The 27,816-nt window shown below is 33.0% G+C and overlaps 2 protein-coding genes and 1 long non-coding RNA gene across 4 annotated transcripts; 1 reads left to right on the top strand and 2 right to left on the bottom strand.

Annotated features, from left to right (window-relative positions):
* Positions 1 to 14,671: 14,671 nt before the first annotated feature.
* On the bottom strand, positions 14,672 to 16,856 carry LOC118039508 (protein NUCLEAR FUSION DEFECTIVE 4). Its single transcript, XM_035046212.2, has 2 exons — positions 15,704 to 16,856; positions 14,672 to 15,278 (listed from the first exon to the last, which is right to left on the bottom strand). The coding sequence occupies exons 1-2, from the start codon at positions 16,822 to 16,824 to the stop codon at positions 14,861 to 14,863; spliced, it is 1,539 nt and encodes a 512-aa protein (XP_034902103.1). The 5' UTR covers positions 16,825 to 16,856; the 3' UTR covers positions 14,672 to 14,860.
* A 5,300-nt stretch (positions 16,857 to 22,156) lies between these two features.
* On the top strand, positions 22,157 to 23,708 carry LOC140954392 (uncharacterized). The gene is made up of 2 exons (XR_012167593.1): positions 22,157 to 23,106; positions 23,493 to 23,708. It is a non-coding gene; the product is annotated as an uncharacterized lncRNA (long non-coding RNA).
* A 353-nt stretch (positions 23,709 to 24,061) lies between these two features.
* On the bottom strand, positions 24,062 to 27,626 carry LOC118039484 (uncharacterized). Of its 2 annotated transcripts, none has more exons than XM_035046190.2 (7): positions 27,153 to 27,626; positions 26,734 to 26,900; positions 26,126 to 26,337; positions 25,446 to 25,700; positions 25,221 to 25,307; positions 24,642 to 24,814; positions 24,062 to 24,485 (listed from the first exon to the last, which is right to left on the bottom strand). In XM_035046190.2, the coding sequence occupies exons 1-7, from the start codon at positions 27,530 to 27,532 to the stop codon at positions 24,374 to 24,376; spliced, it is 1,386 nt and encodes a 461-aa protein (XP_034902081.1). In that variant the 5' UTR covers positions 27,533 to 27,626; the 3' UTR covers positions 24,062 to 24,373. The 2 variants fall into 2 exon arrangements, with proteins under 2 accessions (XP_034902081.1, XP_073259886.1); XM_073403785.1 differs by having other exon boundaries at positions 26,734 to 26,976; positions 27,153 to 27,290.
* Between the last annotated feature and the right edge of the window lie 190 nt (positions 27,627 to 27,816).

Raw genomic sequence — 27,816 nt, 5'->3', positions numbered from 1 at the left:
GGTAGTGCGTTTTCTAACCCTACCTCCTTTTGAGAGCGCCTTTGAGCCCTCACATCCATTTTGAGAGCGCCTTTGAGCCCTCATCCCTTCGGTAGCGTTTTCTAACCCTACCTCCTTTTGAGTGCGCCTTTGAGCCCTCACCTCCATTTTGAGTGCGCCTTTGAGCCCTCATCCCTTCGGTAGTAGCGTTTTCTAACCTACATCCTTGTGAGTGCGCCTTTGAGCCCTTACCTCCATTTTGAGTGCGCCTTTGAGCCCTCATCCCTTCGGTAGTGCGTTTTCTAACCCTACCTCCTTTTGAGTGCGCCTTTGAGCCCTCACCTTCATTTTTAGTGCGCCTTTGAGCCCTCATCCCTTCGGTAGTGCGTTTTCTAACCCTACCTCATTTTGAGTGCGCCTTTGAGCCCTCACCTCCATTTTGAGTGCGCCTTTGAGCCCTCATCCCTTCGATAGTGCGTTTTCTAACCCTACCTCCTTTTGAGTGCGCCTTTGAGCCCCTCACATCCATTTTGAGTGCGCCTTTGAGCCCTCATCCCTTCGGTAGTGCGTTTTCTAACCCTACCTCCTTTTGAGTGCGCCTTTGAGCCCTCATCCCTTCGGTAGTCGCGTTTCTAACCCTACCGTCCTTGTGAGTGCGCCTTTGAGCCCTTACCTCCATTTTAAGTGCGCCTTTGAGCCCTCATCCCTTTGGTAGTGCGTTTTCTAACCCTACCTCCTTTTGAGTGCGCCTTTGAGCCTTACCTCCATTATTGAGTGCGCCTTTGAGCCCTCATCCCTTAGGTAGTGCGTTTTCTAACCCTACCTCCTTTTGAGTGCGCCTTTGAGCCCTCACCTCCATTTTGAGTGCGCCTTTGAGCCCTCATCCCTCTGGTAGTGCGTTTTCTAACCCTACCTCCTTTTGAGTGCGCCTTTGAGCCCTTACCTCCATTATTGAGTGCGCCTTTGAGCTCTCATCCCTTAGGTAGTGCGTTTTCTAACCCTACCTCCTTTTAAGTGTGCCTTTGAGCCCTCAACTCATTCTAAGTGTGCCTTTGAGCCACCACCAGTCAGGTAGAGCGTTTTGTAACCCTACCTCCTTTTGAGTGCGCCTTTGAGCCCTCACCAACATTTTTTCTGGGTAGGTCACCCATTACAATGCGACCAATTCTCCATGTTTTATATCTGGGTAGGTCACCCATTACAATGAGACCACACTTCACATTCTTTCCTTTTTTTTCGGGTTAAAGGGGATTGGCGAAAGGAATCTCAGTTTAGCCCAAGCATACACAGGACTTTGGGTCCGATTGAAATTTTAGGTCAATCAAATTTTGAGACGACCAGTTTCGGAAGACCAATGTTTTTTTTTTCTTTACAACACTTACTATGCACAAATCTTTGCTCCGTAAGCATTGTAAAGAGGGGGGCAACTGTTGTAACCCATTTTTGGGTCCCCATAAAAAAATAATAAATACAAAAAAAAAAAAAAAAAAAAAAAAAAATGTGCGCCGTACTGGTCGCAGTAACCCGTAGATTAATTCTCTGGGTACTGTACACACAGTAACCCGGTTACTGTGTGCACAGTAACCAGCCCATGCAAAAAAAAAAAAAAAAAAAAAAAAAAAAAAAAAAAAAAAAAACAGAAAAGGGCTAAACGGTGCCGTTTTGAACGGCACTGTTCCCCTTTCTTCCCCGCCTAACATACAGCAGAAAAGAAGGAAAAAAGATGTATATTTAATGGCGTTGGTCCCTCCAGCCCACCGACCGCCGGTCCCTCTAGCCCACCGACTGAAGACATTGGCCGACCGCCTACCGCACCGCCGAAACTGAGGGAGGCACGCCTGGACAGCAACGCCCGACCAGCCGCCGCATGACCCCACGATGAAAAAAAAAAAAAAAAACACATGCTCACGGGCTATAAATAGGGGGGAAGAGAAGAGGAAGGGGGGAAGGGGAGAGAGGGAACAGAAGAGGTAACAGAAGGGAGAATAGAGTGAGAAGAGAGGAGAGAAGGCAGAGAAGAAGAAGGGAAGAGGCAGAGAAGAAAACGGGAAAAAACAGAGGAGAGAGAGAGAAGGAAAACCGCCGGCCACCGCGAACCGCCAGCGCCGCCGCCACCACCCCTGCTGCATCAGCTGCTGCCAGCATCAACACAGCTCCAGGTAACGTCCTACCTTTCCCGTCATTTTTTTTACTTCAGTTCATGCAGAACGTTTACGTTCTGCAGAATTAATTAGCTAGTTACTGTGCTGTGCACAGTAACTAGCTAATTAATTCACATTACTGTGTGCACAGTAACCCCCGGTTACTGTGCATTGCTAATTAATTCTGTGGTCACTGTGTGTACAGTATCCCCGGTTACTATGTGCACAGTGACCAGCCCACTCTTTGGGCCAGGTTCGGCCCAACCCATATATTTGGGGCCTGATCCGGCCCATTTCAAAGAAAAAAATCATAAATATTTGTTTCAGTATTTTATAATTTTTTAGTGTAATTTTTATGTCATTTCGATTAATATTTGGTGGTATTTTTTTTATGTTGTTAAAAATACAAAAATCTGATTTTTAAATACCCGGTTTTCGTCAAAAACTTCCACAAAAAATACAAAAAAATTAAAAAAAAGGAGAAAAAAAATGTTTTTTTGCATACGGCCAAGTGTCTCAAAGCTAAAAATTCATATTGTATTTTTCATACACCAAAAAAATATTTTAGCATGCATTTTGGCTTTAATAACCAGTTTATTAAAGTCAAGAGAATATTGGCCAATATTTCAAAAACAACAAAAATTTTATTTTGTTTGTCTCTTAGTATCCGGGGTATGACTTTACACGTAATGCGTATTCCGGATATTTAATTCTTTTTTTTTTTTGGACAATAGAACCCGGGGTATGACATTACATGTAATGCATATTTTGGACAATAGGAAACCACAACATGACTTAGATTTTATTAGACAAAACAATGCAGCCTATCTTAGGTAGGGCGTAGTTGGGGTGCTAATACCTTCCCTTTACGCAACCAGTCTCCGTGCCCGATCTCTAAAGACCAGTTAAGGTTCCTAGTAACCAGAATACTAGGTGGCGACTCCCAGTCCATATTTTCACATGTAGAGACAAGAATTCCTTGTCTCTCCCTTTTTGCCAGGAATAAATATTCTGATTTTTTTTCCTTGAGGGTGGACGATCGCCGCGCCGCCGCACACGTGCGACATATATAAAAAAAAGAGAGAAAAATGCATCCTGTCATTTCGTTTTTCACCAAAATAACGCATACAGCTTTTTGAATTATGTGCACATTGAGGTGATGTGATCCTTATCACACTGAAATAATTATATACCAATGTGAAGAAGTACAATAATAGCAGAGGAGCTATAAATCAGACTGTACCTGGAAACATCTAGGGATATACATTTTAACTGTGCCAAGAGAAGCAGATAGTGGTGTTCAGCTGGCATTTTTTGGAATTATTGCTCCCTTACCTAGAAGATTACTTCATGCATATATAATTTTCAAATAATAATCAAGAATTGAGAGGCACATATTACTGTCTTATATATAAATTATATATATAGCTAAAAGAGCTCAGACTTTTATTGTGAACTGCACTGTGCAGTCCACAGTAAAAGCTGAGTTGTCATGCTGTCATTTTTTTTTTTGTTTTTTTTTTTTTTTTTAATGGATTTTGCTGTTATTTTTTTCCGTTTGTTTTTTTTTTTGCTTTTTTAGGTTGTTTTTTTCATTTTTTTCTTTGTTTTTTCTAATGGATTTTTTTAAAAAAAAATTTTGTTAATGTTAAATTTTTTTTCTATCTCAAACTTTTATAACACACATTCCGGGTTTAATAAGTTAACCCAGATTTTTTTTTCTGGTTTTTCTTTTTAATTAATTTTTTTGTTTAATTTATTTTGTTAAATTAATTATGGGTTAACCTGATTTCATAGGTTAACCAAATTAACAGTAAAAATTGAGTTGTCATTTTTTTTTCCATTTTTTTTCTTAGGTTTTTTTTTTCTTCATTTTTTTTTTTGTTTTGTTTAATGGATTTTGCTGTTATTTTTTTTTTTCCGTTTGTTTGTTTTTTTCTTGTTTTAATTTGTTTTTTTCTTTGTTTTTTTAATGGATTTTTTTTAAAAAAAAAATTGTTAATGTTAAATTTTTTTCTATCTCAAACTTTTATAACACACATTCCGGGTTTAATGGGTTAACCCAGATTTTTTTTTCTGGTTTTTCTTTTTAATCATTTTTTCTTTTAATTTATTTTGTTAAATTAATTATGGGTTAACCTGGTTTCATGGGTTAACCAAATTAATTATGGGTTAAGCCGTCAATTTTTTTTTTTCTACGCAGTTATCAAACTTTCATGACGCGAATTCCAGGTTTAACGGATTAACCCAGTTAATTCAAATTTTTTTTTTCATTAGTTTTTTTTTTCTTCATGTTGGTTTTTTTTTTTTTCTTTTTAGTTAATCTATTTAATTATCACACTTTTATGACACAATTTTGCAGCCAAACCCACATCCAAGGCTATTGGTCTAATGTTGCAGTCAGACTCATTTAAACTTGAGTCATGTAAGTTTAATATTATTATTAATATTATAAATATTACTTTTGGGTCAAGCGTTGTAGCTAAACCCAAGGCTTTTGGGTATATCTTTGCAGAAAAACCTCACTCTTAGATCTTAACATTTTTTTGATATTTTTTATGCAAGAAAAAAAAAATTTACCGGTGGCATGTGCCTTTATTTTTTTTTCTTTTTCTTTTCCTTTTTAAGCCCTTTTATCGTGGACTGCACAGTGCAATCTACAGTGAAAAAAATGATGCATTTAGTTTTTTTCTTTTTTCTTTCTTTTTTTTTATTTTTTAATTTCTTTTTTAATATTAATTTTTTTTTCTATTTAATTATCAGACTTTTATGACACAGATCCCAGATTTGATAGGTTAACCCAGTTGATTCATAGTTAATTAAGAATTTTTTTTTCTCTTTCTTCATTAACTTTTTTCCTCTTATATGTTTTTTTTCTTTTTAATTAATATTTTTTATTTAATTTAGTTCATTAATATTAAATTTTTTTTCTATTTAGTTATCGTTTGATGCCTTTAGTTTTTCTTTTTGTTTCTTTTTTTCGTTTTTATACCTTTGACTGTGAACTGCACAATACAGTCCACAATGAAAAGATTGATGCCTTTTGTTTTTTTATTTTTATTTTTTTTAGTTAATTTTTTTTCGTTTAATTTAGTTTGTTATTGTTAAATATTTTTATATTTAGTTATTACACTTTCATGATACGAATCCCGGGTTTGATGGATTAACTTGGTTTCACAAATTAGCCCAATTAATTGTAGGTAACCCATCAATTTTTTTCCTATTTAGTTATCAAACTTTCACGACACGAATCCAAGGTTTGACTGGTTAATCTGGTTTGAAGGGTTAACCCAGTTAATTCAAAAAAAAATTCTTTTTCTTCGTTAGTTTTTTTTCTTCCTGTTGGTTTTTTTTTTTTTTTAATTAATCTATTTGATTATCATACTTTTATGACATGACCTTGCAGCTAGACCCACATCCAAGGCTATTGGATCCGGTATTGCAGTTAGACCCACTTAAACTTGGGTCATGCAAGTTTAATGTTATTATTAATATTATAAATATTACTCTTGGATCAGTTGTTGCAGCCAAATCCAAGACTTTTGGGTATAACTTTACAGAAAGATGTAACACTTTTAGCCCTTAGTTTTTTTTTATATTTTTTAAGTAAAAATAAATTAACCCGCGGCATCGCGCGGGTAATATAACTAGTTAAACAACTATACTGTCAGCAATCAATACACATATTTTTTTTATTCTTATGAATATGATAACTTATATATATATATAGTAAAACAAACATGTGTCGACACATAATCTCTACATTATCAGATGCTTTTCTAGAAAATATAATGTTGTTTAGTGCCAATATTTGTTTAAGGATGCCATTTGATTAGGTTCTTCTGGTTTCAAATATGTATATGTTGCTCTCGTGACATTCCATAATATTATTTTATGGCATTCATTCTTATATTAAATAATTAATTAGACGTACAACTTGCTCTCTGAATTCCAAAGAAGATTTGGAGTTATTATTCCCATTACATTTTCAAAACACGCATGTTATGCAAGCCACTCTTTTGGAAGTTAGTCATTCATACTTCCAATTTTCATTGCTTTTCCAACTTCTTTTTTTTTTTTTGTTAATTCTTTGTTTACATATAGAGAACTGTTTACCCTACAGAAAATTCAAGAATGCGAACAGAATATTTCTTTGAAATTAAGAGAAAGTTCCGTTGTATTATAAATTATCGATGAAATCATCAATAAAATATAATAATTAAAACTTCAATCATTAATGATTTTATTCCATTAATAATTATTAATATTGACAGAATCATTCACGAAAATATTCTATCATTAAAGTCTACTTTTACCGCCAATTTTCTGTAGAAATACATAGGGTTGTTCGTTTTTTTTTTTTTTTTTTGATAATAAACAGGGCCGGATGGAGTTAAAAGAAAATGAATACAAGTGACTAATACGAGACAAAAATAACCATAATTATATCAAGAAAAAAGAGGAGCAGCCAGACTCTCAGAAGGATGACTATTTAGTTTGTAGGTTAATTGTATGTGGAAATTACTCTCTCTTTTATTATTATTATTATTATTGTTATTGTTATTGTTATTATTATAAGTAGAAGTAGCTAACAAGCTCACGTGAGTTGTATTAGGTAAAAAATACTCACATGCAAATGTATGTGAAAGACAACAAGAACTAAGTTAATAGAATAGAAATCATAAATTCCTTATATATATATATATATATATATATATATATATATATATATATATATATATATATATATATATATATATATATATATATATATGTTTTATTTAATGGGTTCAAAACGGTCGTGCAAACATGTGAATTGAGAAAGACAAAATTTAAGACAAAAATGCACTCACGTTCTTCACCCATGCAGGGAAAGGATGTATGTCTTTTGAACTTCGTACCTATAGGATTGCCTTAAAAATCGAAGGGCAGAGGAAGTGGGCTTGAAATGCGTGGTAGATGCATTTTCTTAATTAGGTTAACTTTCTATACTCTTTAGTGGCGAGCAAATATAATTTCGTGTTCTGTAAATATTTTTTAATATATAGTTTTTTTTAATTGAAAATATATTCATATCAAAAACCATTGAAAAATATTAAAAGAAAATCAAATTGATATTTTTTTAAATAAAAAATATTTAAAAAAAAACTTGAAAAAAAAAAAGAAAAAAGAAGCACTACTCCAATAATAAACGACACGAAAAGTATAGCCTATTCATCACTTAAAGGTTAGCATGGTTGAGGTGGGTTTGTAGGGTTTTGTTTCAGCTAGATGGGCTTCTTTGTAGTGGATATTTTTAGTTTAATTTGCAAACGGGCTGTTAGAATATTAGCAAGTACACCTTGAGTCCCCAAAGTTTAGTGGGACGACTTGCATCACTCTAGATTTCACACAGCGTTTTCTATGCTACGAATTTCAACATCTCCTTGAGATACCTAGACGATTGCCTCTCTTTTCTCTCCTTTTTTTTTTTTTTTTTTTGTCGAGAGTTGTTCAAATCCAAAGCTACTTAAAAACCTGGTTCTAAAACCTGGTCTGGTTTGACCTGACTCGACAAGTCAATCCATGAATTTACCGGTCAAAATCTTGAACCAAGCAGAGTTTTTTTTTCATTCTTACAAATCATACAAGTTTATTAGCTACAGCTTGGCTTAAATTATGAATCTTGAGAGGCTAAAAGGAAACGTTACCCTCTTAACTATTGAGCTAGCTCTCTTGACGTATTGATATTCGTTTAGTTTCAATCCAAGAAAGCAAAAGGCATCTCAAGTAGTGGTGTGAGGGAGACACTTAAAAGTGAAAAGATAAGCACAAGTGAATCACACATGTACTTGCAAAATTTGCCAAGGATTATGCAGCGACAAGATAGAAATGAATGTTAAGGAAATAAACTCAAAGAGATAGGCCCAAATCCTTAAGATTCATCATGAAATTAATGACGAAGCTACAAGTTTCAATAGCTTAATCATTTCTGTAAACATGCATGTAAAGGGACCCAAAAAAGTCACTTTAGAAATATCAAATACATAGCGGAATTGAATCCAAGGGTGTAATTTTTTCTTTTTTCCATATTAATATCCATGAGAAAGGTGTGTTTAACTTCGTTTATTTTAATGGTATATTATTCATTTTACTTAATTTATATATTTAAAAATATTTAGTCAATCAATACATATCAAAGTTGGGTTGAAATTAATAAATTTATTAGTTTTAAGGTAAAAGGTTAAAATTATTAGTGGGAGAGACCAAAAAAAAGAAAACTCGGACGGAGTACTATCTCTTACACTGATCATAGTTTTACATTGGTCTCATTGAAAACTTTATCTTAAAATTTTTATTAAAAAAATCTATAATTTATAACTTTTTTTAGATATGTTTTTTTAAATTATAATACAAAAATTACTATAATACCAAATAAACAATAAATAAGTTTTCCCAATGTCAAAGATGACTTGAAGATAATATTAATAGATAGGTTTGATGGTTAAAAAAAGATTTAATTTCTTCTAAGTTTCAACTTCATAGCTAGCGCATGGACAATTTATTTTGCAAAATGCACCAATTAAGTTCATATAAAGAATATACTTTTAAAATCATTGAAGAAAAAAACTAGTTTCGGTTAATCTGTAAACCTAGAAACCGGTTCAAATACACACACACACACCTTTCAACTCTTGAAAGTAAAAAAGACATTACGTAGTTGTGATGATAGAATGATATCAAGGTAAGTTGTGGAGGCTCAAAAGGACACCCATCAAGCTAGCAGGACGCTGGACCCATGAAGAAAAGTGAGGATTTAATAAAATTGGAGCCTACTTGGGTGGCTGGTGGGGCTGTATGATTAATGTCTATATTTCACGGCTGTAAATTAATCACCCCTTCAGATTTTCTATCAAGCAATTCTCAATTTGCTCTCCGAAAAGAGTACAAGTTCATTCCTAAAGTTTCACATATTGCTCAATCAAGTCCCTGCATTAATGCATGTTGATAACAATAGAGAGCGAGTGAATCCTTATAGATTAGTCTTCCATGCAAACTTTTATTTATAGAGTTATTGGAATTGGTAATAATTGTATTTTAAAATTTTTTTCATTTAAAAATTTATTAAAATAATATTTTTTATTTTTAAAAAATTATTTTTGATATTAGCACATCAAAACGATCTGAAAATATCAAAAATATTAATTTAAAGTAAAGAAAAATTTAAAAATAAAATTATTTTAAAAAAAATTACTTTCAAAATACAAAAAAAAAAAAAGAAAAGATTCCATCAGCTACTGTTAGCAAATCAATTAGAATCTTGAAATTGGGCCATTAGATTCATTTCAATGTTTTGTTTTGTTTTTGTTTTTCTCTTAAATATTTTCAGGCACTTGTCCTTATGACGTGTAAATTCCATACACTCAATCACTCCCAAACCCCAAGTACGTATGAGCATACCCAATAGAATCTTGACTCTTTAGTACAATCTTGTCAGAACATTATCTCTCCGAAATTTGTCTTTCAAAGATGTCATCATTTGTCATGCATACGAAAACATTTTATGATAAAATATAGAATAAATAAATACTTTGCATAAATAAATAAATACAAACAGGATAAATAAATATTTAGGAGATATATTCTTATTATTTTTCACGAGTCATTAACTTTATTTTCTCTCACTTGTGTCTGATTTTTTTCTGTAAAGTGGGTTCATTTGAGTAGCTACTAAGATTATTTTTTTATATATATTATGGTTTATAATATTTTTTAATTAAAATATTTTTAAAAAAAATTTATGATTAGAATATCAAAATTATCAAAAAAATATTTAAAAAATATTTTGAAAAAAAAATACTTCTACCTAATATTAAATGGGTATTGCTACAACATTTCCTTTTTTTAGTGATTAAGAACCAATTCAACATAATATCTTCAACGGTTAAATGAGGTCCTAAAATATAATTTATATTATTCTCTAAAATACCTTCTTATGCTTAATTTTTATAAAATAAATGAGGATGGTGAGATTCAAACTTATGATCGCTTGATTATTAAATAACATCTTGGTCATCAAGACTCTTATACCATGTGTTGTAACTCAATTTTGGCCCCTTGGCTTTTTAATTTAATTTTACAGGTTTAAAATGTAAAATTAAAATATCAGAGTTTTATTTCAATAAAAAGTGTGATTTATCAACTTGCGTGAAAACTAGGAACTACAATGTGCTTTTGTCATTCTATCTTATCTTTAAGATAATTCTTGTTTTTCAAGATAATGATAGTTATCCACTTTCAAATTTGATTTTTAATCAAATTCAAACTTAAAAAAAAAAAAAAAAAAGAATGAGTTTGATTGAAACTTTGTTTCTCACATGCAAAGGGACTATGGCACTATTAATACAGATCTCAATGTATGCAAAAAGGGGGAGACGATATAGAGAAAAAAAAAAACAGCGGAGAAAAACTGGGAAAAAACAAAAACAAAGAAAATAGAGGGGAACCTATTAATAAACAAACAAAAGCATAGGGAGAAGAGACTGAACAAAAAAGAGAGAAAAGAAGTTGAAAGGAGGAGGAGGAAGAGAGAATTCTTCAGGAGTGTTCGAACTGTTATTGTCGCCTTTGCCATCTCCATGTAAGGCTTGCCTTTTCTCTTTGTTATTGCATATCTTGTTGCAAAAGAAAAAAACAGGGTGAAGGTAATTTAATTACCTTTACCTTGTGCAGTGCACGTGTGGTTTGAACCACGCGTAACTGATGCCTAGTCGAGTCTGGGCTAGACTCAGCTCTAAAAAAGAAAAAAAAAAAAGAAGGAGTGGGTCAGAACTAGGCGCAACCGGCCCAAAGTGTGTTTGCTAAATGTGTGTTTGACAAAATACACCCTTATGCCTTGACCATAATTTTTATACCCATTCTAGTTTGATGTTTGACCAAACGAGCCCCTTTTCAATATTAGAAAATTCCAAAAATATTTGGAGGTCTTCGTTGATTTATTTGTGGACTCCTCACATTTTATTTTTTTTTCTTTGTGCTTGTAATTTTTTTTAGCTATGTGTTCAATCTTTGGACCATTACTCTTGAATGCAAATATGTCGTGTAAGGTTTTTTTTTTAATTATTATTTCCATCTGAAAAGGGTCAATAAAAATAAAGGATAAACAAGAAAAATGGCATAGAAAATTTCTTTTTCAAATTCATTTTTTGCAAAAATATTCACTGACACCAGAATCAGGAGTATCGTATTTTTTGTATTTGCGTGATATTTACTAACTCCAGATTTGAAATATTCATAAGAATTGTTCACTAACACTAAAGTCAAGAACATGAAAGGAATGATAACAAAGGAAAAAGAGAATAAATTCTTAGCAATTTTAGACAAAAAACCAGCAATGCAGCTTGTTTTAGGTAAGACACTTAAGGGGTGATAGCATCTTTACTTTTGCGTAACCAATCCCGTACTGTAAAATCTTTGTTGGCCAGTTTAGGGTTCCTAGTGATCATAATACTAGATAGCGACTCCTTGAACAAGATATTTTTCTTTAAAAAAACAAAATGTCAGATATCTGTTCTTTTTTTTTTTCAATTGAAATTAATTTTTAATCGGTCGTCGTGATATACGGGTGTGATACCATGTTAAAGAATCAATTTAACCCAGTAGCTTAAACTGTTTGGTGAGGTTCCAAGATATAATTTATATTATTTTCTAACATGCCCCCTCAAGTGAAAACTCTTTGAACTTGAAACTTGCACAGATCTACATTACATTGTGCTTAATTTTTATCAAATAAATGAGGATGGTGAAATTCAAACTCATGACTGCTTAGTCATCAAGGCTCTGATACCATGTTAAATGAATTAATTCAACCCAATAGCTTAAACTGGTACGTGAGGTCCCAAAATATGATTTATATTATTTTATAATACTTAGTGCTATTATATATTGATTTTCAACTTAAATATTTTGTCTTGGCAGATAAAAAAAATTGTATTTTTTTTATTTTTTGGGTTTCAATAGTTATATCCTGTTTTTTGGCTGGCTATTGCATACCAAAATGAAATCTTTTCTCCATTAAATTTCAAATATACAATGCTATGCATTGTTAAACTGATACATTTAAGAGTTTTTTTTTTTTTTTTTAATAATTCCCTCTAATTCTATTTCAACAGTCTAAAACGTCTAATATTTGATAGGTTTTCACTAAAAATATAGTATGAAGTGCATTTATAACACTGATCGATCAAGAAGAAAGAAAACAAGGTAGCAGCTAGTTAGATTGGACGGTTGGAGAATTGATGTGGTTGGAATGAGACCACATTGCAGCTCCACATGCTTGATTTGGAGGTGTTTTGGAGTAAGATTTTTATTATTTTTTAAAATGTTTTTTTATTTAAAAATATATTAAAATAATATATTTTTTATTTTAAAAAAATATTTTTGATATTAATACATAAAAATGATATAAAAATAAATAAAAAATATATAATTAAACATCTTATTCCCTTCTAATTCCCTTATAATTGAATGATTAACTACTTCAAACTCTAAACGTTTATAACATATAGTTTATTATTATTATTATTATTATTATTATTATTATTACTGTTATATATATTTTATAATATGCTTGCTTGTCGAAAACATAGATTAAATTATTAGAAAAAAAAAAAAAATTTATTTACTATCGAGTGTTTTTTTCTTAACATGAATGTTTGAGTCAACTTACATATACTTCAATTAATCTTACGAGTTCAAGAGCTCGAAGATGAGATTGCATGGAAAACAACCTTTTAATTTCAAATTTTATTACTGGGTTTTTATTATTCTATAGCGTGAGCGTAGGTGACATATATATATATATATATATATATATATATATATATATATATATATATATATATATATATATATATATATATGTATATATGAGGTAATCCATCGTGGCTCCTACATCACTATATACCTAAGTTTGAAGTAGTTCCGGACGTCTTTCCTACTTCTTGAGTGGCTTTCATGATATGTATAGGACCCACACTCCTTCTGATATGAGATTCAGATTCAAGTTCATAAGATATGATAGTTAGACGGCAAAGCAAGCTTAGCTTTTCCCAATATCACCGATCAACGGAGTATTCCCAAGTATCTAATGGCATAAACATAGAGGATAGGTGTGGAGAGCCCACTCTAAAGTAGTATAGTAACTCCTCACCAAATACGCAGTCTATATCATGGAGATGATCAATAACAATTAATTAGATACCTTCTTACATTTGGGTTAAAAGCTTGTACCAATAACTTCATGTATATATATAAATATACACACATGAAATAATTTAATTAGAGTCTCTGAATTTAAGGCATTTTATCATGGATTAATAATTGAAGTGTTGTTGGTCTAAAAGCTTATTAATGCTTCTTTTTTGTGTATTTTTTAATGTTTTGAATTCTAGTTTATTCATAGTTTATAGTTTTAATGGTAAACTGTTTCAATATCAATAATATCTCAATTATATATATATATATATATATATATATATATATAACAATTAATGACAAGCTGGGTCCATTGCTATATATCTAATGGTGAAGTGTATGAAGTTTTTTTTCCCTAAACATTAAGATGAATTTCCATTCCATTAATTAAGACGGGATTGAGGTTATGTTTATCTTAAACTTTTCAAGCTAAGATAAGCATAAGTGAATGACACAATTTCTGTTTTTATATACTTTTTAAAAGTATTTTAGTTTGAAAAAAATATTAAATTAATATTTTTAAAAATGTTTTCTAATAATTTGAATGTGATAATATTAAAAAGTAAAAAAATCTAAGAAAAATTAATTTAATATATTCTTGAGCAGAAAGCTATTTAAATTTTTTTTTATAACAAGATATTCTTGGACGAACTTGCACTCATCTCTATTGAATTCCCGGGTTTTTGTACCAGTTTCCCACACAAGAACAGGATAAATCACTTATTTTTTATAGCAAGGGGTATGGCCCCAAGAAAATATAGCCAGTGAGATTTAAATCCTGAATCTAAGAAGGAGCATACCTTTTCCTTTACCACTAGGCTAACCCCTTTCAGATTCTACTACATCACAATCTCAAATGTCCTCTTAAAATATCCTTTTTCAAGTAATAAAAAATCAGTTATTAAAACTCATTACTACTTGCAAATATCTTAATATTATTTACGAAAAGATAAAAGAAAAATCAAATGACAGAAATCATCAAGCCATTAATTTGCTTTGTTGGTAGTTTGAATCAAGGGTATGTAATTGTACATGAATATATTTCTATTAGTAAGTCATGATAAATTCTCATAGTACATGTGCTCCTACTAGTATATTTAAAAATATAGTTATAGTTGTTTTTTTAAAATATTTTTTATTCAGAAAAAATATATTAATAGTTTTTTTATTTTTTAAAATTAACACATCAAAATAATTTAAAAACATCAAAAATATATTAATTTAAAAAAAAAAAAATATATATTTTTTTAAAAATACTTCTTGTCACCTCCACCAGAATACCATTTAACTTGGACCACTCACAAGAGAACTTGTCATTTAGTACGGTTTAGTTCATATAGATCAAATCAATCACACTACAAGAAGCATGGCTATAGTGAGTTTCATTTTCTTGTTAATCTATGTTTACAAGAAGCATGGCTACAGTAAGTCATGGATGAATTCTCAATGATACTTTTGATCCACATGAACTCAATTCCTATAGTAAGTTTCGTTTTCTTGTTAATCTATGTATGAGAGTGGAATTTTCTCATGCGAGCATGTAGGACTAAAGCTAGGAAAGTGCCAAAAAGACAGAGTGATCCCCATACAATAAAAGTGTTCCTATAGCATTCCATCCCCAAGCATTTGCCATCTTCGTTACCTTCCCTGCGGTAAAGAAGTGCTGCAGAGTAGCCAAAAAGGAAGGAGCCTATAGGGATATTGGCAACCACAACATTATGGTTGACACTGAAATTCTTAGTGCCAAAAAGCTCCGTCGTTGTTGACACAGAAATGGAAGTGATTGCCCCAGTACAAACACCTATGACGGCGGTGCTGATATAGAGGGAGATATTTGCGGTGTTGAGGAGGAGGAAGAAAGCTCCTGCCATTGGGGCCATCAATACTCCTATACAAGCTGGTCTTGATACCATGTACCTGCTCCTGAAAAGAAATTGAAATCGAGCCTTTAATTTCCTGAACTACTATCTCAACAGATGGAGATTGTTGGTTCATTTGCATGCACCAAAGGGAGAGGGATATAGAATTGAATAAATCTATAAAATTTAGGTAAATCATAAATGCAAATGTCAAAATCCCTTTATGATTTTGGAAAAGCACAGGCAGAAAATGCTTTTCTTTTGCCCAAATTTTATGGTCAGCACACAACTACCAACAGTAGCAGGTGCCCTCTACAGTGTTCTTTTTCTGTATTTATCTCTTTTATCCTGGAATGCTCTAATCATGTTTATTGAAAAACATAGTAGAAAGCATTTTCTAAAAATCCCATGCCTTTTGATCTTAGTGAGTTGCAGAATTTGACAAAGTAATACAAAAAAGGACTCAAGGTCGACAGAGATTGAATTTACTTTGACAAAAAGAAGTCCAGGAGAGATGGGACGAGTCGGCCAAAGAACCCAAATGAGGAAGACAAAGAAACTAGAGAAGAAGTCCCTGAGCACCCACGAGACTCAGCTATTTGTCCCAAGTTATTGAGATAAACTAGCCCGAGTGTCGCACCAGACAAATATACAAAGAAATACAACCAAAAATTAACTCTTTGTAACATCAACATCACCCCAATTTCCTCCTTCACACCCGCCTCACCCTCCCTTGAATGATCATCTTCCACTTTTATCCCACTCTCTATTCTCTCAACATGATCACCAATTACATTCTCCTCTATATACACCTTCATCTCTCCATTTAAGAACTTTTCTTTCATCTTCTCTGCCATTGGAATCGCAAGGGGGGCTAACAGGAACACTAAGATACCAATGGCATTGCATAATGGAGGTAACCTACTTGACACGGATCCCAAACTGCTGGCAACAGCATAGACTCCTGTGGCTATTGTTATCACAAACATGACTACGAACCCAACCTTCATGTTCGTGCTAGTTCCAACATTAACATCTCTAACAAATGGTGCAGCCACCACACTAACTAGTAAAGGTGATAAAGAGTTAAGAAGAAGATAGGCTTTAGCTCTTTTAACAGGAGAAAAGGTGAAGGCGTCAACAAGTACTGTGTAGATTTTAGCACTTAATCCTTGATAGCTAGTGGTTAATCCTACAGCAACTTGGCGATCAGAAGGGAAGTTCTGGATGGTAACAACATAGCAAACTGTGTTGATCCAACAGATACTATTTCCTGCCAAAACAGTGAGCAAGAAAATATGGGCATAAGAAAGAGAGGAAATTTGATTTGTTATGAAGAGATATTGCAAACCATAACCAGCCAAACCAAGAGTTGAGCCAATCAAGAGGACTAGCCATAGAGGAAGATAAAGAGCAGCAATGCCAGAAAAGAAACCAAATAGTTTTCCGGCATCGGAGGCAAAGGCAAGGTTGTTTAGCTGAACTTGAGACATAGAGAGGAGTTGTTTGAGTTGGGAGGAGTATGCAGGGAAGTTGCTGTTTGTTCCATTTACAGACTGAAGCCATATGATACCCACAAGGCTTAGCCATTGAAGGGTTTTTGAAGCCATGGTAGTTAGAGGTTCAAAGTTAAAATGCTTCGAAAGAGGTCATTTATAGGAGTGTGAGTTTTGTAAAATACGGCTAAGCTGAGCTAAACCGTACAAACACCTCTTAAGTTTTGAGGCCACTTTGATAGACCTTCTTGGATATTTTTTTTTTCCTTACTTTAGTCCTTCAACTATAAAATGATTTGAATTGCACTTTTTTATGTTGCAATCAGCACAATTTAATCATTTAATCTCACATGTAAGTTACATGTTTTCTTTGAAAAATATCAGAAAGTCATCAAAAAATTGTATGTTGAAGGTTGTTTTTTTTTATCATTTTATCAATATGATATTTATACCATAATGTTGGTGGATGTTGATTTTTTAGATTTTTTATTGATATATTAATTGAGAATAATATGACAATGTTTACGACACTATAATATACCTCCTTAAACTAGGGTGGAGATTTCGCTTGAAGTTTAAGCCTGAAAAGCAGTAAAAAAGAAAGTGGAGAGAGATTTTGTGACAACATACAAGTTGATTCTTAAAAAAAATAAAACGAAATTGAATAATTTTTATAGCAACTTTATCACAAACAAAATTATAATTAATATCATCATATTTAATACAAAAATAAAAGATAGATTGATAGATAAGTAAGTAACAACCCATAAATAAAATGAGTTTAACGACAACTCAATATGAATTTGCAAAAGCATGCATATATTTTAAATATTTTTTTGATGATTTTAATTACTTTGCTCATATTAAAAATAAAAAATTTAAAATAATATTTTTAAAAAACATCAAACACAGCTTTACCAAATAAACACTTAAATGCCGACTTGAAAACGAGTGAGAAGGATTTTGCTTTGAAATGTTAGCAGTGAAGAAAGGGTTTTAATTATTTGTGGCTGTGCATATAATATGTGGGTTTTCATCAACCACATTATTATCCATTAATGATATTTTCTGTGTCAGCGATGCATATAGCTGGAGAGGATAGGTGAGCACAGCGGCAAATATTAATTTTGCTTTAGTGTTAACTTTACAGAAAATGTCACGTCCTGGAAGATGATATGAGGCTGAAGGTGTGGGGTTCCCATAACAACTTTAGAGTCTTTCTTTCCTCGTTTGAAACAGTCCATGCTCCAATTTATGACACAAGTGTACCCTAAAAAATGGTTACAACAATTGTGATTCACACAAACACACACCCCGACAACATACACACCCTGTAAGAAATTGAAGTTTCAAGCTAGATATGATTATTTCTAGGCGACAACAACGGGTCGGAAAGCTAATATATGGACGAGCATGGCTTCCCCGAAGACAAAAACATTGTACTGGTTGATGAAAAAATGACTTTGTGCAAGGAAATTTCTAGCCCGAAGAAATTAATCTCATCAATGTATAGATGTAATAAGATGTCATTTCTGCAGCAGATTTACTGAATCAACAATACACCTTCTCCTCCATTATCATTGCTCCTCGTGTTCTTGATCTAGAGTAATTCAATGGTTGGGAGCTTCAGCTTGTTTTTTGAAATCTCTTGAAGAGAAAATGGTAGTTTTTTGCTGATAAGAAAAATATAAACCCCATCAATTGAGTTTTTTTTTATATAATCATCGAGAGAATATATATAATCTGAAATACAGAAGAGAAGGGTAAAGCATGAAAGCCTGAATCAAAACTTGTGTAATTAAGCTAGAAAAAAATGACAACACATTATCTTAGAAGGATTATTACTTATTTCTCTAATTTATTATGATCCCTCCCAGTTCTCTGAACAAGTCCAGGCCTGTGTACACAAGATATCTATTGATTTCTAGCCATCTAAATCCTTCCACAAAATTCCTTAAGCCAAAATAATGATAGCTTGATGTTGAAATTTACCTTTTACCAACACACTCCATTGTATGATCAAGAGTTTTTCTATAGCTGATGGTAGGAGGTTGATAATGAGGTTTTGAATCCTGATTTTTACCATATTAATTTTAAAAAAAAAATATTTTTAATATTAATATATTAAAATGATATAAAAACATAGAAAAATAATTAATTTTAAAAAATCAATTTTTAAAAAAACTCCCATTCGAAACGTATTACAAACGGCCTGAAATTGAAGATGATGGGAGGCTGATAGCGTGTGGGGTCATGGAATTCTGATTTTTGCCGCAGAATATTGGGTCCATAACAAGTGGAGGTTCTTTCCTTTCCTTTCCTTTTCTTTTCTTTTTTTAAAAAGAATCCATGCTCCAATGTATGACATAAATTTACCCTAATAAAGGTTCATCTATTATGTTTACGCCATATGTACACACACCACATGTGGTAGGATTTATTTTTTTTATATAACAAAAATTATAATTAAGTCCCTTCAATCTACAAACAATTTTATCGAGATCATGTTATAATAATAAATTAGTCCATCGTAACAATTTTTAAAAACAAATAAAACAAAAAGGCATTAAAAGGGTCACAATATTTTAGCAAAACCATTTGTTAGAAAAATAATATAAATTATACCTTGTGATCTCATCTAATAGTTTAAATTATTGGGTTAAAATTTATTTTTTAACATGATATCAAAGTTTTGATGATCAAGCGGTCATGAGTTCGAGTCTCACCATCTTTATTTATTTGATAAAAATTAAACACAAGGTAGTATAAACATGTACAAGTTTTAAGTTCAAAAAGTTTTAATATAAATTATATATTAGGACCTCATCTAATAACTTAAGTTATTGGGTTGATATTGGTTCTTTGACACTATTAAACCTGGAAAAACAAGTAAATCTTGAAATTTCTTAACCTAGCTAGCTTTTTGTCTAGCGTGAGTTTTCAACCAAACCATATAAGAACTAACACAATGTGAATTGGTTGATCTAATGGGTTCAAATGAAACTCAGATGATCGGTAAAAACATGAATTAATATATAAAAAAAACAAGAAGATTGTTTTTATTTAAACTATTAAGACGATGATATATTCGATGATCATAGTCACACGCGACTCGGTTCATGAATTTAACTAGGTTTAATAATTATTTTGAGTGTGCCTTAGCCCATGCTTCTAGTTGTGTTTTAGAAGTATTTTGTTTGGAAAAAAAAATACTAAATTGATGTTTTATAATAATTTTAATGTAATTGATATTAAAAAAAATTTGATATAATTTTAAATGTAAATTACGTTTGAAAACAACATAAAGAGAATACCAATCACAAAATACTTTAAATAAACAACGCGTCATCAATTATGTCATATTGGCATCACTAATTGTGCATCCAAGGTACCCGGAAACAATCAAGAAAAACTATTGACATCAACAAAAGAGAAGCAAATAACTTGCAAGCCAGAAATTGGTTAAAGTTAACCAGGAGTTTAATAAATTAATCCAAGGGGGGCATCCATGGCAGGATGATAGCCTCAAGATAAAGAACCTGCTAGAAGTATCCTACTGGAGAGAGGTCACTGACAATGATTGTGACAAGCTTCATTTTCTTAATTTAATGCCTTGAATGAAGAAGATTCATGAATCATAGCAAATTACTACAGCCCTTTTAGACGCACCTCTGATGCATGCTTACATACTGAGTTTACGAGCCTGCCAGGATGGCTCTAGACAATAACTTGTCATGAGATTATGACTCAAATTTGACGAACTCAGAAATTAAGAATAAAATTCGACCAAGAAAAACTGAGTTTGTTATAAATTAAAATTCTTAAAACCTAAAAACACAATAACTATAATAAAGAGATGCATAAAACATTTGATTTTTTTAATTTGTACAACTATGTGCTTAAAAATTATTATAATCTTTTATATATAAAAGAAACTAAACAACACTAATAATATTGAATAAAAAGAGTTATTTAAAAAAAAAACAGAAAAACTTAGAAGAGTCTAACATATTGAAAAGGAAGATTAATATCTAAAAAAAAAGAGAAAAAATCTAAGAACACTAAACAGAAAAAATAAAAATTTTAAACTAAATAATCAAAAATCACTCAAAAAACATTTATTTCAAAAAAAAAAAAAAACTCCACAACAAAATCTCACCTCCAAAAACGTGTAAGAATCCCCTTTCCTCCATTCTCGTGGCGTCCCACAATTCCAGTTTCAACTAATAGTACCTCTGGGTGGCCATGAGGGAAACAATTATGTTGATGTTTTCCTGCATAGGTAATAGATACAGTACCATACTTGAATGCAGGGACACAGAGGCAGCGACAAAAGTCAACAAGATCCTGCAGCAAACAAAATGCAGTCGGCACCGATCAGTTCATGATCATATATATCTTCAGCAGCCCATACTGTATGCTGATTTTCTTGTTTAAAGGGAGGCACGGGAGGGGTAATTAAAAGGATATGGAGAGTTATACACAGAGGACTGTAAAATATATATATATATATATATATATATATCATCATCATCATCATCATCAGGCCCCAGTGGTAGCTTTGCCATTAGTAAACGAGTTCATTAATGGAGCTATCAGTTTACATTACCAGGAAACTGTAAGAAAAGCCGAGGCATTTATTCGGATGAGAGAGTTAACATCTACACACAAACAGTACAAGGCTTCAATGTTGTGTTGACATTTTGGATATTCATAATCTACTTATTATTTACTAAATAAAAATTTATAAATTATTTATTAAATGATATATGTGTGTGTGTGTGTGTGTGTGTTTTATGTCAACCCTAAACATATTTTATCATAGATGGACTACAGTGAAAAACTCACAACCAATAATATTTTACTTGACTAAGTAACATGCATTCCTATGCCCATGCACAAGTCCAAGCCAATGGTGGAAAAATCCTGACGTGGAAGAAAAGGATGCCTGTCCTGTGTATACACGGGAGCGATAACGTATCGATTCCCTCTATCTGAGGCAATTCAACTGAGAGACAAATCAGGGCCACACTGTGAATTAATTGATATTTAATTTCCTATAGTAGAAGCAACGCTATGTACAAAAGCCAAGAACTTGAACTCGACGGATAATAGATCGATGCCGAGGAAGAAGGGATATTTCATGTGCACAAATCAGTGGAAAAATCTTTGACCTCGTGAAAATTATAAATAAAATATTTAAGAAATAATTTTTCTATTATTTTTTATGTGTGAATGATAAGAAAACTCTTGAGCAATCTTTATTTTATATATATTTGAGGTATTTTATTAAGTGGGTCAATATATCTTGAAATATAATTGACAAATATATTTTATTTATTTTAATTTTTTTTATTAAATGGAAATATTGAATTATTGTAAAAGTTGCCCATATATTAATAAGTCCGACATTCAATTATTCTCAACGATGACATTGAGTTAGACAGCTAACAAATACTTCCAGCTTATTAATTCCTGCTGGTTTCAAGGGGCCGTCAAAATTCTTCTCTGAGATTGTTAAAATAGAATCGCAAATAAATCTTCGTACAAAGATATTAAGACAACAACTGTTCTTCATTTGTTTCAACTAAATTACTTTTACATGTGAAGATCGCTGTCGGGCCGGAAATTAAATACAGAACCACCATCTCCGATCAATGTATTCCGGTCTGTTTTTTGTGTAGATATGGTTGTTCGAGGATGTTGAGCCGATGTGGTCCAACAATTGGCTGGCCATAAAATTAACAAGGAGACAGGGCCAGCCGATGCACTAGCCACATCTCTAGTGTCATGGTTTTACAAATTAATCATTGTTTTGTCCTTAGATTTGAAATACACTTGTAAATTAGTCCTTCATGTTCAAAATACATATGAACGTTGGTTTTTTCTTAAGATTTCCAATTGTAAAACTCTTTCAAAAAAAAGAATTATTGTTTCCAGTTTGATTTCATAACCATGAAACCTGAAAAAACAGCTGCTCACTCCTTAATAATATAATTATCAGCAAGAATCGAAGAGACTAAGTTATAACCTGATCCTTTCAATAGATCTCAAGTTTGTTTTTCTGTCTCTCCTTTTGATATAAGATGATGAGGTTATTGCTTCATGTCATTGGTTGCAGATTCTGTGTGCTTATTCTTCCATGAGCTGTGAGAAGCAACTTGATTTATTTCTTGGTTGCAGAAAGGTTAGTGGCAAGGTTTCAAGGGTGGTGATAATAGGGACAAGAACTTGATCTTCAGAGTGAAAAGGACTGTGAAAAAGCTTGCAAGAAGTGAGCTAGAGGTCTCTCTCGTCGGAGAGGTTTCTTGAGAGTCAAAACCTGACTTTAAGGTGAAAAGTTTCCCCTTCCAAAGATCATGCACGATCTATCAAGGCGATTCCATTGTAGCGCAGGTATAATCAATGAATTGCCCGATGAGTGAAATGAACATTATCAACAATTGCTGTAAGAGATAGTTGCAAAAAACTCAGATTGTTTTGTGCTGTCTTCCTTTTCTAGCTTTGTTCTTCGCCCACTTCAAACGTTGGCAAGAAAACTTAATTCTGCATTTTTCATCTACATTGAACTGATTACATTCCATCGGTTTTCCAACTATTTATGAATGCAATCATTGTTTAATCCTGTTAAAATGGTTTCCTTCTGGTTATGGTCGACATAAAGCTCACCAGCTATGGATTATGGCCTTAATTCAGCTTAATCTCGTGTTGGAAGTTCCTTCCTTTTTTTCCAACTGGGAAGTTGATCTCGGGATTCTAATATCACGTTTGATTTGATGCAGACCAGCCTCATATACAAGTTTCGCCAGATTTATGCCCGGCGGAGTAAATTTCTGTTAACCATATTTCCTGGATCTGTATGTCATTGCTTGATAGTATCTTTGATTATAATTTTCTTATATGGACAGTAACAATTGAACTGAGAATTTACGTTGTACATCGTTCCATACTCACGGGAATGCATATGTTATTTCTTTGCGTGTGCGCGCAACTCTCAAGTCTCAATTCCAACGTATAACCTGGGCTAAAAAAACAGATCAACTGGCGACCGAGTCCACTGAGAATTTACATTGTACATCGTTCCATACTCACGGGAATGCATATGTTATTTCTTTGCGTGTGTGCGCAACTCTCAAGTCTCAATTCCAACGTATAACCTGGGCTAAAAAACCAGATCAACTGGCGACTGAGTCCACTTGGTCAAAAGGTCATAATGGTGATATAAACTTACGCAACTTTCCAACTGGTTGCATACCATCAAGAAGCGATATAAACTTGCAACCATCATTAAACTAAAATCTAGAAGAAAGGGCCATAAAATTTTGGCTTGGAAAATGAGAACTATTAGCAGTTATCACAAGAAATCAATCTTCTACAATCAATCAGAACTACAAAATGTGTAACTGATCCGTACATGCTTGAGCTACAAGAGTTGTCTGAACCAAGCAAGTCAATATTGTGGCAAAAATTGCCAAATTCTCACTTTGCGACTCTAACTACTGTCATCACATAAAGGATTCAAAACGCAGGGAACTGTATTTTGCTAATCTCACTTTTAGGATGCAGAAAGTACCATGCGGCTCGGAAACCAGAGACCACAAGATTGAACGGCAATTGTGCCAAACTCTGTTTAAATTTGTCCAAGGAGAGCATCTTCAATGGTTCACTGCATTAAAGGAAGTAGCACTCTCATTTCTGCTCCATTTCCATTTGACAAATAATATATCTTCTTCCAGCTCTCCTCTGAGAATGCTTCTCGAGGCAATAATCTTTGCCTGCCAAATTTAACAAATAAAACCAAGTCAGAACTGCATCAAGGACAAAGTATTTGGCAAGTTCTGCATTATCTATAAGAATCCAGCCAGATGAATGAAAGTGTGCTTCATCACTGATATAGTCAACCCGGCAATCATATGCATTCCTCTACATACCTAAGGTAGTAATGGCAAACAGCAGCTGCTTCATCCAAACCATATCGTGGTAAATTAACACGAGCATCTAAAGGGACATCTGGCAAATCCTTGCGCAACTTTCCAACTGCTGTTGAATGAGAAAAGGCACCCACCATCATGCTATTATGCATCATAGACCTAAAAGCATTTACCTGCAAGAGAAGTAGAATGTTATGGAGTGACCTTCAATGAACTCCAACCAGCAGTCCTTGATTCCAATAAATTAACTATCCAGAAGAATAAGAAAAGTATGTGCAAGATGTCCACGGTGGAAGAAAATTAAATCTCAAGGACCAAATCCTCATTGCATGGAAAAGGATGATCAACATCCTAAGACTATGAGTTCTCTTCAAGGGTACATCCACAACATACATGTGCTCATTTCAACCCAAAGAGATTAGAATAATTTTAGGATTTGACAAAGATGTGCATTTGATACTGACCAATCAAAGAGCATTGTAAACAGTAAAATTTTCCAGGAAGAGCTTAACACGGAAAAGATGAGCATTTGATACTGGCCAATCAAAGACTTGACAAAGATGAGCATTTGATACTGACCATTGCAAGTTCTCTAGCATGTACTGGTCTACATGAGCGCATAGTTGCTGGTTCCTCATACTCGCTGAACGTAAACCAGTTATTATACTGGAGAAAAAATGATAGCAACAATTAAAAATAGATACATCAATAACTATGGAATGAATCTGGTGGCATTCTTAAACTTAGTTCATTTAAAGAACTAAATGAAATTATGTGGGAATTTGATTCTAGAATCTGTCTCACTTGATCAATAGCAAAGAGGACAGGAATATCCTTCACAAGTGATAACTCTTTCCTCAAGCGAAGCACTACCCCAACAGCTGCATGTGTTTGCTTGATTCCTATTTGAACCAGGTCATACAAAGTCGAGCTTTCAGGCACTGGAACTGAATCAACTCCTTTTAACAATCCAATCCCAGCACCCTCTCCAAGTGGAACAGGATCAAATATATGGCATGGCAATTGCTTCAAGAGAGATTCATTGTATTTTACAAAATCCTGTAAAGAAATAAACAGTATGAAAAATACAAAATTTTCAGTACATTGAGCATAGCAAGACAAATGGAGAAGAAAACAACAGAAAAGTTAACAGCAAGAACATTCGCACATTCTGAAGAATCATTTGTAGAAAAGAGAATCAGAATCATGGATTATCTTTCTGTTTTAGGCGGGGGGATTGGACCTAAACATGCTTCTTGAGTAACCTTGGATTGCCAATCACTGATTTTTGGAACTCAATTATATAAACTGCAAACAATACGAAGAAGATATGGACCTGCCTGTTTTTCTTACATTTTCCAAGCAAAAACTAATGTCATGATATCATCAATTTGTTACCAAAGATAATAGCAGTTCAGCAGATCATACCGTGCATACTTCTTCAATCACATTCATTTGATAAAATAAATGTTAAAAATCCTTACCTTGAGAGCATTTTCTGCCTGAATAGGTGTATCCCAAAGACCAGTAATTGGGTTTTTATAGAAATATCCACCATGAGTCCACTCCCGTCCTCTGGGAACATAAAACACCAGCCAACCTTCTTCACGCGCCCAATGAACAAGCATTGCAAGCGTGATACTCTTCCCGCAGTTAGCAGGACCATCTAATACAATTTGCTTTCTAACTTTCAGACCTGTAAAAAGAAATTCATCAACTTACAGCAATCACAGACCTCTCACACCATTTATCTTATCAATACACAACAAAAGCAGCTATCTATTTGCAACTTTACAGATAATTACCTAACCACACACCTACTTGTACACGTCAAATCATAAGGGATAGGAGTACTCATTGAAGCCCTACTCAACATTTTCAATAATACACACACTGACCCGGGGTCAGGACGTTGTTTTTTATGGGAAGACATCGCGTTACTAAGAACTAGAATTGCCCACATCACTAAAAAATCAAAACTATCTCCAATTAGCTTTAAACATATGCAAAATTGAGCAAATACTAATGATATCATTCTACCAATGGCTTATCAAACCCAAAACATTATAACTATAGTAACAAAAAACCATACCTTTACCATCAGAAGAGAGCAAAGGAGGATCAACAATGCGTCTAAAATTATCACGAAGATCCAGAAAACTTTGTCTAACAAGCAAAGCACTCCTCATTGATTCCTCAAACTCCTTAACCATCCCCATTGGCAATCCCTCTGGCAACATCTGGTTCAGCTCCTTCTCTCTTCAAATCCCAAAACACAAAAACAAAATCCTAATTCAGCCTAATAAACACACATAATGACTCCATTTTTACATATCTATCACATTCAACAAAACAAAAACAAAAAACCGATTAGAAGTTACATTAAAATGAACCCAATTCAGCTACATTAAAAGAAACCCAATTCAGTAACATTATTAAAAACCCAATTCAAAAACACATAAAAAGCCACAATATTTACTTAACTAAAGACATTAACAGCTAAAACAATACCCGAATTTGAAGTAAGAACAAGTGTCTTTGCGTGAGAGTCGAGAGAGAGAATTAATATTAGTAAACAAAGGTCTCCCATTAGGACCAGCATTAAGTGAAGGGTTCTTCTCGTCTTGAGCAAGAAGGCGAGCACGAAGCACTCTTTCATCAGTAGTCTCTTTGGTGTCAGGTGCAGCAGTTTTTGAATCATCAAGGCCAGATCTTTTTGGGTTCTTTTTGGGTTTTTGATTGTCGGCTTTGTTGTTGCTTCCTTTTGGAGCTGATGATTTGCCTGATTTTGAAGAGAAGTGATTGTGAAGTGGTGATTGAGGGATAGCAATGATGGGTTTTGGATTCCATTTAGGGTTTTTCAGTGAGGATCTTGCAAGAAACCTCAACATTTCTGTGTTTTTGGGATTTTGCTTCTGTTCTGTCTTGGTGAGGTTTTGGGTTTTTTGAGGTTTCTGTGTTGTGTTCAAGACAAGGAAGGTTATGGAAAGGTATTATTGGGGTTGTTTTGGGATTATGAAGGCTTGGGCCTCTTTTTTTTGTTGGTGTAGAGCCCAAACTTAACTCTCGGCCCATATTGACTTGTAAAGTTTTTACAAATTAAACTAAACCCTAATGTTTTTAACTTTTATTTAACAAGAAGAAGAGCCCACCATAGGTTGATAAATTCTGGAAA

The sequence above is a fragment of the Populus alba genome, chromosome 13, assembly GCF_005239225.2.
Source record: "Populus alba chromosome 13, ASM523922v2, whole genome shotgun sequence".
Taxonomy (NCBI): Eukaryota; Viridiplantae; Streptophyta; class Magnoliopsida; order Malpighiales; family Salicaceae; genus Populus; species Populus alba.
This window is presented reverse-complemented; position numbering and strand designations above follow the sequence as displayed.

Excerpts from the sequence above, each read along its gene's own strand:
- LOC118039508 (XM_035046212.2), bottom strand. The coding sequence starts at position 16,824 with ATGGCTTCAAAAACCCTTCAATGGCTAAGCCTTGTGGGTATCATATGG. Across the intron at positions 15,279-15,703 it reads CTGGACTTCTTTTTGTCAAA|GAGCAGGTACATGGTATCAA; the intron begins GTAAATTCAATC and ends ATTTCTTTTCAG.
- LOC118039484 (XM_035046190.2), bottom strand. The coding sequence starts at position 27,532 with ATGTTGAGGTTTCTTGCAAGATCCTCACTGAAAAACCCTAAATGGAAT. Across the intron at positions 26,338-26,733 it reads GCTCTCTTCTGATGGTAAAG|GTCTGAAAGTTAGAAAGCAA; the intron begins GTATGGTTTTTT and ends TTCTTTTTACAG. Across the intron at positions 24,486-24,641 it reads GTTTGCCATTACTACCTTAG|GCAAAGATTATTGCCTCGAG; the intron begins GTATGTAGAGGA and ends TAAATTTGGCAG.